Source organism: Leptonotus elevatus, chromosome 14, assembly GCF_054856555.1.
Source record: "Leptonotus elevatus isolate MCC_2025b chromosome 14, RoL_Lele_1.0, whole genome shotgun sequence".
Classification (NCBI taxonomy): Eukaryota; Metazoa; Chordata; class Actinopteri; order Syngnathiformes; family Syngnathidae; genus Leptonotus; species Leptonotus elevatus.
This window is the reverse complement of record NC_141252.1, coordinates 19,749,595-19,765,520: the sequence shown is the minus strand read 5'-3', so window position 1 is coordinate 19,765,520 and position 15,926 is coordinate 19,749,595. Positions and strand designations below refer to the sequence as shown.

The window sequence follows — 15,926 nt, the reverse complement described above, 5'->3', positions numbered from 1 at the left end:
GCTCATCCTCCTCTTTTTTTAATCAGTTAATTACTTGCATAATTTAAAATGGAAAAAAAAAAGACCCCGTTATTTTGACATGAACAAATATTCTAAATGTGATACGCAAACATTCATTAAATGCTTTACCTTAATGCATGAAATTTTGTTTATTGCTCAAACACAACCTGTGCTACCTTAAGCGTAGCCATCCGCTGTCACGCTAAAGGCTAATCTATGGTCAAAATTAATAGTGTGATTAAGCTGCATTAATTAATGCGAGAATTGTTTGTGATTAATTAATTAATTAATGCTTTAACTTTGACAGCACTTGTATATATATATATATATATATATATATATATATATATATATATATATATATATATATATATATATATATATATCCCTAAATAAATACATAAATAAATACATAAAAGTAAAAATAAATGTCAAAATAAATATAAAAATCAATGTCGAAATAAATAGAAAAGATAAATATAAAAATAGAATTAAATATCAATCAATCAAGAAATAAAAACGCTCTGCTCTCACATTTATTTATTTCATGCTGCAGACTCTGTGTCAGGTCGAAATGGTATTCAGATGAGCGAGCGGTCCTAAGCGTGTTTTGGGCTGACAGGGCGTTTGCAGTATAAAATAAATAAATGTGAGAGCAAAGCGTGTTTATTTATTGATTGATATATATTTCTACTTATATATTTATTTTGGTATTTTTTTACGACATTTATTTTTATATTTAATGAATCTCGTTTATATATATATATATATATATATATATATATATATATATATATATATATATATATAGAGAGAGAGAGAGAGAGAGAGAGAGAGAGAGAGAGAGAGAGAGAGAGAGAGAGAGAGATTTTATTTTCATTTAGATACATTTTTTTGTATTAAATTTTTGAATTGTATATTTTTTTATCCGTTTGTATTTATTTATTTATTTATGTAGTCATTTATTTATTTTTAATTTGGGCAGTTTTGGTCCTCCATATCAGGCAACATTGGTATTACCTTAATGACAAATGTGGAGTCACAGTGCACTCTGGTGACCAAAATGGATTACTGCTGGTAGTTTTAAAATGAAGTCCTTGGATTGGATTTTGGCCACAAAGTGGGGGAAGGTCACAATGAGATGATAGAACCCCATGAGCTGTACCAAGAGGCAGATGGCTGTCTCGTGGAAATCAGGTAATTTGGCTGTGGCAACCCTCTTGCTATCAGAGACTTTCCTCAGCAACATATTGCTGTAATACTAACACTTTTAACTATAAAATTGTTTTTGTTTTTTTATCCTTATTTTTATTGTGATAAATTAGTTAAACAAATGCTAAATGTCATTATTACGTAGGAACATGAAAGTAAATAAAGGAGAAGAATAACAATGTAAGCAATTTAATTGTCATATTTTTTTGTATACTACAGATTACTGTTATTTCTGACGCATTTCCATAGAACACATAATTTAAAATACGCACAAAACTTAAACTGCATTTATAAAGCTAACAAAGCTCACTTTTGATAGACACTTCCAATTAGCTATGCATTAATTTAATACTATGCTATTATTGTGCTTGAAGTTTGCAGAGGTTCCACCGCATTGATGATTTTACAATGTCTTTATTAAAATGCATGCCAAACTGCAATGACACAAAAAAAAACAATCATATTGCATATTTCACTTAATTATGTTTTGCAAAGCAATTTGGGGGGGTGTGTACAAGCTATATCTGATTGACCCACATATTTTCTCTTTTTAAGGAGTAAAATTTGATTCTCTGGTAACTTAATTACAGGCCACAAGATAAGGAAAGAGAAAACAGTCAGATTTAAAATGTGATATGACAGTGCAGCGATTATTTGGTATGCAAAAAAATAATAATCTGGAACAATTTGTGGCTCTCGGGGAAGTTAATTAGTTTTCAACTCTGATCTTTTTTTTTAATCAATGCCATGGACACCTTAAAAGAAAATTGGTGCAGTACAGTGCAATGTTCTGTGTGCCTGAATAATGAAGAATGACAAGACAGGGGAGTCTGAACAGTTATAGAATCAGCTGAATTACTTAAGCAGTAATACATAGTGTATAACATTTACACTGATTCAGTAAGGTCTAGATGCCTTCAACTTAATTTCTTAGATACTTAAAATGTCATAACTAATATCATGAAATTTTACTTTTACACAAATATTTATTTCAGTATTGGTTTCTGTAATTATTGCTCCCATTGTTTAGTAACATATTTGTCATGTTTCGGTTCTGTGGGGGTTGGGTTTTTGTTTGTTATGGGTGTTCTTGTTGTTTTTGTCTGTGGTTGGTGTTTTTTGTCTTGTGTTCCTGGTTTCTTCCCTTGTCTCGTTATGTCTAACACCGTGTGTATCTTCCTTTGCCCATGTGTGTCTCATTAGTGTTAGTGTATTTAGTCAGGCAGTGTGGGTGCAAGCCTCGTTTGGTCATTTGGCAAACATCTATCAAGAGTGTTTCCCTTGTCCTGCACCCGGCACACCTGACAATTTGGTGGCTGAAAGTTGACTAAACTTTTTTTTGCTAAGTCCTTTTCTATGGCATCTAACCATAACGGAGGTAAAACAAACAAACAAACAAAAACAAAAAACCCGAAATGCTAACATCGTAACTCATGAATGCGATCAGATGCACGGCATAATTCTCCATCTGGCAATTAGGGTGGAAGGCAGTCTCCAAGTGTCCACTTCACACATCTGGCCGATTGTTTTCCCCTTAAAGTGTTATCATCGAAGAACACCGAAGTTTCCGACGCTGTGAAAGTACCCTGAATACACCATTTTGCTTGCGTAGCATTAGCAACTAGCAAGTGTGTAGCGTATGTTATTCTGTTGTCCCTAAGCATCCTTTAAGCTGTTTAATGACGCCCCAGTTGGAGTTCAACTGTAAAACTAAACACACGAGGATAAGAATTACATCCACTGTATATTTAAATACAAAACATGCTTTGTTTTTAAAACATCGCTAACCTAGCGCTAATGCTAAAAGGTAATTGAGGATGCCATTCAAATGCTAGCAGGAAGTTAGCATCGACTTTGGGAGTGTTTTTCCTTCAAATAATGATTATTCACACACAAAGGCCATGGAGACAAACAGCCACAGGTAAGATAACACTATGCAAAAGCAAAGATTCTTCCCAATCTGTGAAAAACTAGTTATTTTAATAGAAGTATTAACTAAGACGATGACCACAGACGACTGTGGATATTTTTCCACAAGCCCCCACAAAAAGCATGCCAAAAGGCTTTTTCCCTCATAGTTTTGTGTCCCTAATGCATTGCAAAAGATAAAAGCACTCATCGCACATCCTTACCTCTCTCACAAGTGCGGGACCAATAACCAGTGCCGGTGCAGTCACAGATAAATCGATTCCAGCCTTCTTTGCAGGCACCTCGGTTCTTACAGGGGTAACTCTCACACTGCTTGCCAGGTTGCTTGTTACAGGAGGGCTTAATCCCAGCACCATTTTGTGCTTCAGCAATCTGACGGATGTCTTTGCTTCGACCATCAATGAAAAGATCACGGATGCAGCCTACATAGCCGTAGTTAAGCATTGCTGTCCACAGCTCAGTAGGCAAAATGAGGTTGGTGCGATCAGTGGGAAGCCCCCCCAAGTACATGTCACCTTCCAGGTCTAGGATTTCACTCTCACCACTTGCTGTGAATGGGGTCCTCCTGCTGTTTACAGAGATGGTACCTGTGATGGGTATAGAATACACAGAAATATTAGAGTCACAATGATAAGGCATTTTGTTTCAGAATCAATGCATTAGGCATCCAACAACAAACACAACTCTCTAGCAATAATGCACTTTTTATGTGCCTCAAGCTTTCGCATTAGAATGTAAAAGTGGAATGTATGTTGTTTATATTGTATTTTATTTATATATATAGTATGTGCCAGGCAATAATTTTTTTAAAATTTAAATTAATTTCATGACTTCAATAGAATCGCAAATTTTATATCTGTTTTAAATGTACAATAAAATGTACAATAAGTTTTCATACTCTTGTTAATATAAATGTGTAAAAAAATATTATGATAAATAATAGAAATATGACTGCATCTTTTAATCATTGATACAATAATTTCCCAATTAATCATAAAATTGAGTTGAAATAAAAAAGATGCACTGTACTGTAAAAAAACGAGTGTGATATTGATTTGTGTTGAGGTCATTTTTGTGCCACTAGATGGCATAATTTCCTTTGTAAGATGTTGTTGACAACTCAGTGCATTTTTCTTTTCATATTAAGAGCTATCTAATCTTTAAAAATAACTTGTGTAATTCTGTACATTTTTAAAAATGTAAAATACAACTTGACAAGTCGCCACTAATACATGCATTATTCTTAAATGTAGTGCTGCTAAATTTTGACGTGGACGTGTCTGCTGTGTTGGGACTGCAATTCCCCCAGTACAAGCTTTCCAAGTAAGGGGCGGTCATTAATCGCATGTTAAAAATATTAGTGGCGTTAAAGGAACTTTAAATGAACTCAAAATGAACACACAATTTTTTACACTCCTGTCGTGCCAGGACAGAACTTTGAGCAAATAGGATATGACGTTAAACCACCCTTGTGTCTATTATTTTGGGGAACGTAGAGATATCTAAGTAAAAAACGTGTTCGTTTTTTTTATGCATGAACATTTCGCAATCTTTAAAATACATTGACTTAAAAAAAATGTATTGAAAAAATATCAAAATGTGAACACTAAAGTATCGAATCGCAAAGATTTTATATTGTTGGTCAAATTCAAGTTAAGAGAATAATTGCATACATTCATGAGTATGAACACTAAATATATTGTACTGTATATGATTTGCAAATCATTGCTTCATTTTTATGTGCATTGAATGGTTGGACAACGTCCCAACTTCATTTTTGCAGTGTGGAGCCATTCTTTTGAGTGAGAAAAGTGCAGCGAGTAGCGCGCTAATTTGCATTAGCGAGTCAGACTGGAGTAGATCATTACAATTCCTTGCACATCTATAGATTGAAGCAAAAATCATTGTCAATCAAATCATTTTGAATCAAAAATCGTCCCTAACCGAAAATCGATTCTGGATCGAATCGCAGACCCAAAAAATCGGAATTGAATCGAATCGTGAGACATTCAAAGATTCCCACCCCTAATATTTATACCACATATGTAAGCCCATACATTATACTGCAAGCTTACATATGCATATATCAACAGTTACTATACATTATTACTGACACACGTATATAGAAAAATATTTGTATCCATAATTTTACCATAATTATAAACTATTCATTTATAACCTTGCATTATTTAAATGTTTTAATATATTTGAAAATTTTAATTAAGTTGGACTGTTTCAATTCACAATCAAAATGATTTCACAGGTTGACTCCTTTCTCTGAGATACATATAAGTTTCACATTTGTTCAGTTTTTTTGATTTTCTAAACGTCGATGTTCCTCTCAGTTCATAGTTCCTTGTTCCTTGTTGGAAGAGCCTCTGAACACAGTAAGGGAGCATATTATTATTTACTTTGTTTCTCTTAGTTGCGCAACATCGCTAAGCTCAGGTCCATGGACTCTAAACAGGAGCTTGAAATGATTACCCATGCATTAGTGTCCTCGTGGCCGGACTACTGCAACAGCCTCTTTACCTATCTCAACAAGAAAGAGTTGGCTCGTTTGCAGTTAGTCCAAAATCTGCTGCGCGGCTCTTGACCAGGACTAACAGGAGGTTGATATCCAAATCATGTCAATTTAGTTTTATTTATATTTAAGGATCATTTATTAATGTCAAACCATCATTTCAGGATATTTAATTCCACTTGCACTGTGTTCAGAAACTCTGTCAAGTCTTTCCCAAAGCAAAGCAGAGTGGTGTCATCAGCAAAAAGTATGTATTGGAGTGATTCTGTTACATATATACATCATTCATATATAAAATAAATAATATAGACTCAAGAATTGATCCCTAGGGAACTCTACAATACATATTACTTTCATTAATTCATTCAAACCGACTCTGATGTCTCGTCATGTATGTGGCAACAGAGCAAGACTCGAGTCAGTACATGATTAGCTGGTTGAAGGTTGGAGTGAATCAAAAGGTTCAGGGTGTTTTTTCTTTGTATCTTTTTTTTTTTGTTTTACATTGTTTATACATTTACTTACTTTCTCACATACTTAGTTATATTACATATATTACATTATATTTCTTTGGCAAAAAACAAACAAAAAACTAGGGGACGACTAATATGTTAGCGCATACTGCGTCTGACCTCAGACGTTTGATTGTCCAATTAAAACATCAGGTGAGCTTGTGCAAGATAATAATTGACCAACTTTGTTGACATAACTGACCTGTGCGGCCATCTCTCTGGATATCCACATGATACCAGGCACCATCATTGACCTTTGTTTGCGTGGCCTTCACCTTGATGGTCCCTGAGCCCATGTCCAACAGCAGGTACAGACTTCCATCCAGCAGCTCAACAGCAAAGAAATCCACCTGGAAAAAAATATGTTTAAATGTCATCAAAAACCAACTTCACGAAGTCAAACATTTTGTCGTCTTCTAAGTGGTGCTGTCACTATCGAATATTTTTTTCTATCTAATCAGATAAATTTTAATTTTGCATTTAAGTGTATTAGAAAAACATTTATTTCCCCTGATTACTGTTTATTAACCAGTGATTGGTGGTTATTTCGTACTTCAGATTCATATAGTGAATAAAAAAAAAGAGTCAGGGTTGATGTTGCCGGTTCGGTCATTGTTTTCCAAAGTAAAAACAGATGTTTGCAAATGTCTTATTTTGATTAAACACAGAAGATAATCAGTCTTTCATGAAGGACTACAGAAATGTATGCTGAAATCAAAGGATTTGGACAATTTTAATTTAAAAATGACTCCAAGTGATTACTCAACAGAGGTGGCAAATCCAAGTCCAGAAAGTAAAAACCCTGCCAAAATTTGGCTTTAGCCACTGGTGCTAGCTAACTAGCTCCCATGGTGCTCGTTTACCTGCTAGGGAGCTAGGTAGCATCAGGGGTTAAAGCCAAAATGTGGCAGGGTTTTTACTTTCTAGACCTGGATTTGCCACCTCTGTTACTCAATTATTAAAATAGTTGCCGATTAATTTGATAATCGATTACTTGTCGATGAATTTTGACAGCTCTACTTCTAAGTACATCTAAAACCTGCAAGACTCCGGCCCTGCTGTGCAAAAAATGGTCTTAAAGGCCATTGTTATAAGCCTTTGGCGCAGAACCCTCACCTTGACCCCATCAAGCACCTTGGAAATGAAGTTAGGCGCACAATTAAATCATTGCTTCATGTCCAACATTAGTCCTATTAGACGGTCTGACCTTAGTGTTCTTCTGGCTACGGGCTGCATCTTTGCGCTCTTGTGGTTTGCCATGGGTGAAGAGGATAAGGCCATTGGGCTCCGTAGTGCGAAAATCAAAAGAGATGGATCCCATCCGCTTGGTGTTCCACTTGGGTAAGCTGATGTAGGCCTCTGGAGTCTCAAAAGAAATGGGGTCCAGCGTTGCCACATTTTCACACTTGTAGGAGACCTCGCCCTGGATCTTCATCTTGGGGTCAACAATCCGAGCAAGTCGAGACAACTCAAGGCGGATGTCATTGTTCTTGTACACAACCTCAAGAAAGAAGAAAAATGTGTTATGTCAGTTTTGTTGAAGATTTGCTTTATTGTCATCGTTGACTGAAATATGTTTTGATAAAGCCTGGATTTCTACATATATATTTGATCAAATGTTCAGACTTTGATAAGGAAACATCTATTACACACCCTGCCACAGTTTACCTTTAGCCATTGATGCTAGCTAGATAGCTAGCAAGCTCCCTAGCGGGTAAACGAGCACCACCGGAGCTAGCCAGGGAGCTAACTAGCCAGCACCTGGGGCTAAAGGCAAGCTATGGCAGGGTTTTTACTTTCTGGACCTGGATTTGCCACCTCTGGTATTCTGGTTAATATGGCATTAGTGAAATATGAGATAAGAAGCGAAATCCAGCAGTTTTTATCAATATCAGAAGTTGCTGTTGAGTGAAAATGACATCACAGTTGCTCAGGTCTCAGGTAACAACCAATCATAGCTCAGCTTCAGAAAACAGGTGACCTGTAATTGGTCGTTGCCTGAGCCCTGAGCAACGTTGATGCCATCTTCAGTCAGCAGTGGCAAAATGGCCGCCCCCTGAGATGGAGAAAAATGATGAATTTTGCTGCATAACTTTTATTCCACAAATTTGATATTAATCAGAATGTCATGTTTAGACTAGTGAGGTCACATATTACATATTATAGTCAATAAATGTTTATGGTTGACTTATCTTTAATAGCTGGCATACAATGACACAATTATTATGACTTCAATTTATAATAACAAACCAAAACATCAAGCTCACTGTGGTGTGTATTTATGTCCATCCATCCTTTTTCTATACAGTTTATCCTGTTCGGGGTTAGGGGGCGCTAGAGCCTATCCCATCTGACTGTAGGTGAAAGGCATACTGCTATCTGGACTGGATTGGTCGCCAGTCAGTTACAGTGCACATATAGAGACACATTTGATCAATCTTTAAAATTGACTTTACTGTCAAAAATGGCTGTTATGTTCAAGGTCATTATAACAAGCGGGATTATGGCGAACCAAGATTTGTGTACAACACAGCAAATGACATCCCCTCCACTTTCTCATTCTACAATACTAAATGAACCACAAAGGAAAACCTAGTTTTTTTGTTCCACAGTCATATCTACAAACTTTGTAGATACAATTTATATCAATCTCAAAAGTGAGACTGGGATACTCTAATTGTCCTTCCAATGAAGGAAAACAAAAGAATGAAAACGTTAAGTGGCCAATCTCGTATCACAGCAATTCTAAATGCTGTCAATAACAATGGGAGGATGGAGTCATGGAGAGGGGTGTGTGTGCAAATTGAAATTTGCTCAAGTGGAAAATTGAAGCCCTTTTTTCACCTCTCATTCTCTGGGCAGAATAACTCCTTCTGCCTGGATATATTTTGGTCGCAGGCATACAAAAAACAAACACTCACTCTCTTCCATTCCACTATTTTATATTTATGTATTTTTCAACCTCTGTGCCCAGGATTCTGTCAGAGTGGGTCGAGTGAGGGTCTGAGATTATCAATAATCCACCAGAAGATTTGACAGTAAATAAACTCATCCCTTGGGGTGGCTGGAAACTGGATAGGAAATTGTATTTTCCTCTTCGCTTGCCTTTATTTGTAGTCATTCTTTCTCTTTTTGTTTCATCCTTCCACTCTCAACTCTCTGCTCTCATCCATCAACATCACCCCCCAATACCACCACGTTCCCACCCCAACCCCCCAAAGCCCAGCCACGCTTTCTCCTGCTCTGATTGAACATAATTACTTTGGGCCATTTTGAACAGCTCCAGCACTATTTTAAAATCAAGACCTAAATAAGACTGACAGTTTCAACATTCAACCTTAGGAAAAACATTTTGGACCACAATGGCTAATTATAGCCCATAATACATTATTTCATACGTTTTCATTTAATAATTTTTTTTTACACACATAAATGTTTAACCTTGGCGGTTCCATTGTTGATTCCTTAAATGCGCGTAAAAATCATGGTAGACTGGTAATGCATCTTAGATTGGTATTTACATTTCAATGTACACAAGTTGTGTAACCCATGTATTTGAGTTGGAACTGTGTGCTGTTTAACCTTTTCATGCACAAATTATGATATTTTTACTCAACTGTTTTTATTACTCTTTAGGCATGAAAAAAAATCACCTTTATTTTAGTCAACAAACATTTTTCAAGGAGTTGGTGACATGTCCACTAGGGTGGAAAACGTGCCTTTGAACAACTGATGAAATATGTTTGTAAGAAAAGAATAAATAACAAAAAAATTATGTATTATTATATATGTATTATGTATCTGTTTGATTTTTAACGTTGTGTTCACATATTTTTAACATATTTCAAAACTACTATAAGTATTGCAAAAACATTTACCCAAAGAAAAAATAACTTTTTATGAAGTACAGATAGTAATTTTATTTTTTATGGCAACCATTCATCATCACTGCCGCTGTCATCACCCCCACTTAAGTCAGATTGCGTATGGTCGACTATCCTGTAGGTTTTGCTAGCATGTTCTGCACCTGACCACTACAAAACATACAGACCAGGATCCTTACTCTCATATGAGGACTAAAATCCATAAAATATTGCTAGAATAAAAATTTAACTAGACAAAGTGCAATTTCTGTAGAAATTGCGTGGGAATACTGAATGCTAATAGTTGAATGCTAAGATTTGAATGCATGCGGAATGCTTATAAAGTAAATTGAAAGATAAATTATGTGGGAATGCTGATTAAAAGCAAAAATAAGTAAAAAATGCTGCAGATGAAGTATTTTAAAAAAGCAACAAAATTACAGCAACACTAAGTTGTAGTCCCAATACAGCTAATGGTGTCCAAAGTCCACTTTAGTTGTTGTTGTTGGTTTGATAAATTTTCATTTCCTCAAATTACAAAATCAATACTTGGATATTTTAACAATTATATTACTCCTTAGTTGTTTCTTGATGTTCCCAATATAGTTTTTACTTGCAAGGGCCTCCTGGAATAGAAGGAATAGACACTTATTCCTTCCTTGCACGTCACATCTGAACTTCAGTCAGCCATCTTGTTGTCTTTTTATTTTTATTTTGCACTTACAAACGTTGACCACTGGATGGCAGTGTATATCAAGACTACACTAGCGTCCACTGGCGTGGCTAATGGCCAACTGTGGCAATCAGATTAATTTATATAGGAGAAAACAACATTTTAATAGCTGTCCACTGTAGTAATCAATATCCGTGAAAGGATTCTGTGGTAGTGAAGATTGGTTTTGATTTAAGATAATGATAAAGCATCATTAAATATGTTTTGACCGTGAGACTATGATCACATTCCCGGTACAAAATATCAAACGTACTGTAGCACTTTTTGAATGGATGGATCCATAAAACGAGTGTAAACCATCTGTAAAACGATTGTAACCCATGAACAAAGATGACTTATTCTACGTGAGAAAGTGATGAGTCATGTTGGTCAAGATTTAATATCACATCAAAAACAAGACCAGTTAGTTTGACACCAATAAGTAAGCCTCCTGCCAGACTTGAATGGGCAACTCAGTTTATGCAGCTTAAGACTTCATCACGCTAGCACCCAATCGAGTGCAATACACCGCTTTCTGTCATTGCTATTGCTTTAAGATTATTCTGTAGACACATCTGGAGGTTCTTTTGTACATATTATGGAAGCAGGTAACAGACATTGGACTTAATTATAATGTTTATTAAATGTTAGCAATGCTACATGGTTCTGACCTACTTATTTAGTACCCGCCAGTGTTAATTGTATCAGCCATTTTTAAATTTTGTCGCAGTTTAAGTCCAGTTTCCATCACGCTCGTTAGTTTTTATCATAGTTAGTCAACCTCATTCCCTTTTTATGTAGTCAACTTTTAGTCGACTATAAATCTAGCATTTTAGTCTTAATTTTAGTCCAAGAAAACACAATTTTATTCGTCTAGTTTTAGTTAACAAAAACGGTCAATGTTGTACTGTAGTTTTAGTCAGGACAATCATTTTACCCTTGTATATTGTTTTGTCAGATAATGTTGAACATTTCGGATCTAAAACCATTTCACATCAAATTTTCTCTCATCTTTTTGATGAAAAACAACGTCACACACTATTCAAGTATACCAACAAGTAGCTACTATGGCTCCATGCTACGAGCTAGTAAATTAGCCAGCATTAGACCGAGGTCGGATTAACATTATTGTTGGAACGTTATAGCTGTTAGATTAATGGTACGTTTTAACTGTAATTTTTTTATTTTTTATTTTGAAACATTTCACTGTAAATCCTGGCTGTCCCATGTGTTTGTGCATGTTGCACTCATTAGCTGTAGATTTGAAAGGGGATGTGTCGCTGTGTGCCACATGACAGATTATCAGAGACGGGATTTTACCATTTTTTTCATTTTCATCTCGTCTTTGTTCATGAACTAAAATGTCCATAGATTTTAGTCCAGTTTTTATTAAGTGTAGTACATTTTCGTCTTGTCTTCCTTAGTCGACAAAAATGCATACTGATTTAGTCCCGGTTGTTGTTTATTAATAAGGCTTTTAGTCTAGTTAAGTAAAATTTTGGTCTGGTGAAAAATGTGTGTTGATGAAAATATTTTTGTTTATTTTTCATTAACGAAATTAACACTAGTACCCACAATATTTTGTTTACGTAATCAGATATTGTGTATATATATATATATATATATATATATATATATATATATATATATATATATATATATATATATAGGTAGGGTATATGTGTCATCACTATTACAAGACACTAGAATATATCTCTAGCACAAACGTGCAATACAGTATGAGAGACAAGTTAAGCACTCTGACTGTACGGAATGAGATCAGCAGTTAGTAGTTTGTTCCTTAGTGCTTAGTTCTTTGTGATTCACTATCTCATAAGTCTATTGGCCAAGTAAAATGACTACATGTGAAAGGTAGATGTGGCGTTGGGGGGCGGTCGGCGCAAGTTGGGGGTACTGGGAGTAGTGACAATTACAGCAATTATGTGTTATTGTAGGCCATTATGCATTTTGTAGGCTCTGAGATGTAGCCTTTCTCTGTAATTGCTGGCTTATGAAAGGCATAATAATCGTGGGCCAGCCAGCCACATGGGCTACCTAGGGCAACCAGTATTTGGTGCCATGGTAACAAAACATTTTTCTATAATGCCACTCTAGATAGCGAGTACAAGAGCATTGCAAGCAGGCAAATTAGCCCCATAATGGTTGGGGTGCAGGATGAGAGGGTGCAACAGCAGAGAGTGCTGAACACATGTGAAACTGCGCAAGGGAAAGTCCACTCATGGTACAATGGAGATAACATAAATCTTCAAGGGAGATGACGTGACATACTAAATGCACAAAATATGTAATAATGTATTGGTGTTATTTCACACCTGTATTATATTACTACTCTTTCCCAGGTATTCGTTATACACTGCATTCCAAATTATGATGCAAATAGGATTGAAGCAGGAGAAATATAATGGCGTATTAGGGCCACGTATAATTTTTTTTCCAGAAGGAGGGTAATATACCCAGAAAAAACTCGCAAATTTGCGAGAGAAAAAACTCAGAAACTTACAACAAATACACGTAGCTATAGTCTAATATGAGGATTCGTTGGTGGTTAATGGAACACTGTTTATAAAATGAAAAGGCAGGATGGAGACGGATTCATTCTTAATTTCAACTTTACTCAAAATACACGGGAGCTAGAGCGACAACACTTCCTCATCCCCTTTCAGCTGACTAACACTAACCAATTAGAAGCTAGCATACTTTAGGTGCAAGTGAATGACTTAGAGCAGCAGATTCGACACATCAACTTAGCTACTTGTACAAAAAAATACCAAAATGTATGAATGTGTAAATAATAATTCTGGAAACATGGATGTACAAGTAAATATTTATTTTAACAAATTAACTTAAATGCTTGATCCTCAGGGTGTGGACATTTGCAAAGCAATGCGTCTTTGTCGTATCCAATGCTTCAAACAGCGAATGCTTAACTTCATATGGTTAATTTCTGCTAAAGCAATTACTATCTCCTTATTTGAAAACCCGACCAAAAAGTATTGGCACAATAGTCCAAACAGTACGCTACGTGTATTTCTCGTAAAAAAACCCAAAAATCTTGTAAATCTACCACTTTATAAAGTCGCAAATTTGTGAGTTTTTTTCCCAGCACCCTCTAAAAAATAAAATATTCATACATGGCCCTATTACGGCGTTGTAGAGAAACCCTTCAAGAGTCGTAGTTTTTCTGGTAAAGTTTTTTTTTTGAACGTGCTGTTGTTTTCATGTCTGTTAAGATCGCAAATATCAATCTCAGACAGCTTTGGCAATTTCTTTCAAAACTGGGCCGAATTAAAGGTGAATTACTTAAGAAGGATGTTCCACATTATTAAGCGCATCACAGCTTTTGTGTACAATTGGAAAAAAGAAGGCACACCAAAAGCGTACAATAGACCAAAAGACATGACGACACTGGACATTTCCATAAAATTCATCATAATGTTCAATAATTTGTATATTAATCTGAGAGAAAAGAGGATGTTCATTTAAAGGCATTTTAAATCAAAGTTTCTTTGAGGCAAAGGCATCATATTAAAAGAGCAGCTGTTAAAAAAGCCACAGATTACCATTAAGCAAGTATTTTTTTGCAGATGCTGGCGTCTCTAGAGTCTGAAGAACCTCCCCATGCAGAATCCCACAACAACAGTGCATAAAGCCGTATCTCGGCCAACCCTCATAATTCACACAAGGAAAACGTTTTCAGTTGGCTCAGAAATACGAAGACTGATTGATGTTATTCACTGATAAATGGCATTCCACTGTTTAGCGTCCAGGAGTCTTGGATGGTTGGTGGCCACAATGCCCCAAAAGGGCCAGCAGTCAGAATGGTGGGGAGTAAGAAAATGTTCCTGAAAGTGTCAAAATGACATCTAGAAAATATCTGGAGTTCCCAACTAATCATGGAACAATGGAATGAAATTTGGTGTTCCTCATGGCTTAATTCGCTGTCTTATTAAAGGTGCATTGTGAAGTTTAAAATGTTAATGTTAAAGCTTTTTCTACAGCATACATGCTCCACCAATGCCCAGATGAGTACAAAGAGCCCTGACTTTTTAACTGCGACTGCACCTACCAGCTTGTAGCTTCCCTTCAGCGTGGAGTGTTCGTAAAATGACTTATATCGGGACATCAAATTTTGTCCATATTGCTCAGATTACGTGTGTGTGTGTGCATGTGTCAACATGCATCTTTTGCTTTTTGCAAAACCCAATATCTCGATGAGCATGTATACACGAAAGACAAGTCCAAAGGGAATTTGTGTTTCTTTTAACATGTCTGTGTGTTTATTGCACTTAAATGTGTGTGTCTGTCTGTCTGCCTTCCTGGATTTGACAAAACAGGCAATGGCAAACCTGAGCAGCATGATCAGAGTAGGAAGTGGGCCAGAGGGGGATTAAATTGCTACTGCACCACTTCCTCGCTCTCCCTGCAGACCATATGACACTGTGTACACACATTGTATGTGTTTATTATGTGTGTGCATTTGTGTGACACAAAAAATCAGCTCCCTGCTGCAGCCACCAGATTCATCCAAGTGTTAGATATGACATCAATAGCTTGAGGGAGCAGCCTATTTCTCTCAGTGTCTTTTGGTGTACAATGCAGATGAAATGGATTAGGGATAGACCGATTATTGGCCTATAAAAACAAAAACAAAAAAACCCTGACAGCCGATAAAAGATCTATTTAAAACTGTGTTAACCTCAGGAAGCTACACTTTCAGTTAACTTTGTAAAATATGCTGCTGACCCTGGGAACGATCTGCAACGATTTGTGATGTGTGTTTGAAATTCTAACAAAGGTAAGAAAAAAAAAATGTTTTCGGATATTTTACATTTTTGGAAAACTTTATTTACTGGAGAAATTATTACAAAGCTATTTACTTAAGTTTTCATATCCGTGGGTGGTATTTTATTTTGAAATAGCCTGGTCAGAACCATCAAAACGGGTCACAATACCATCCACGGGTTAAGTTTTTAAAGACGCACTGATGACCCTGGGAACTCCCTGAAATTTTTGTTAGAATTTTAAAACAAATATGCGTATTTTCTAATTGATTCATATGCTCCCAAAAACGTATAAATCTGTTCAATTTTAAATGTTTTAAGTGTCCCAAAGATGTATATATAAAGTACACAATTAAAAAAACAAAAGTTTTT

General features: G+C 35.8%; 1 protein-coding gene across 1 annotated transcript in view; it reads right to left on the bottom strand.

Moving 5' to 3' along the window:
* The window catches only part of LOC147163258 (neurexin-3a-like), a 101,513-nt gene that overhangs the window by 60,662 nt on the left and 24,925 nt on the right, over positions 1–15,926 (bottom strand). The window contains exons 6-8 of the mRNA XM_086095197.1: positions 7,385–7,678; positions 6,380–6,527; positions 3,345–3,728 (exon numbers count right to left, since the gene is read on the bottom strand). Of these exons, the coding sequence (XP_085951323.1) occupies positions 3,345–3,728; positions 6,380–6,527; positions 7,385–7,678 (826 nt within the window). The remainder of the gene's footprint in view (positions 1–3,344; positions 3,729–6,379; positions 6,528–7,384; positions 7,679–15,926) is intronic.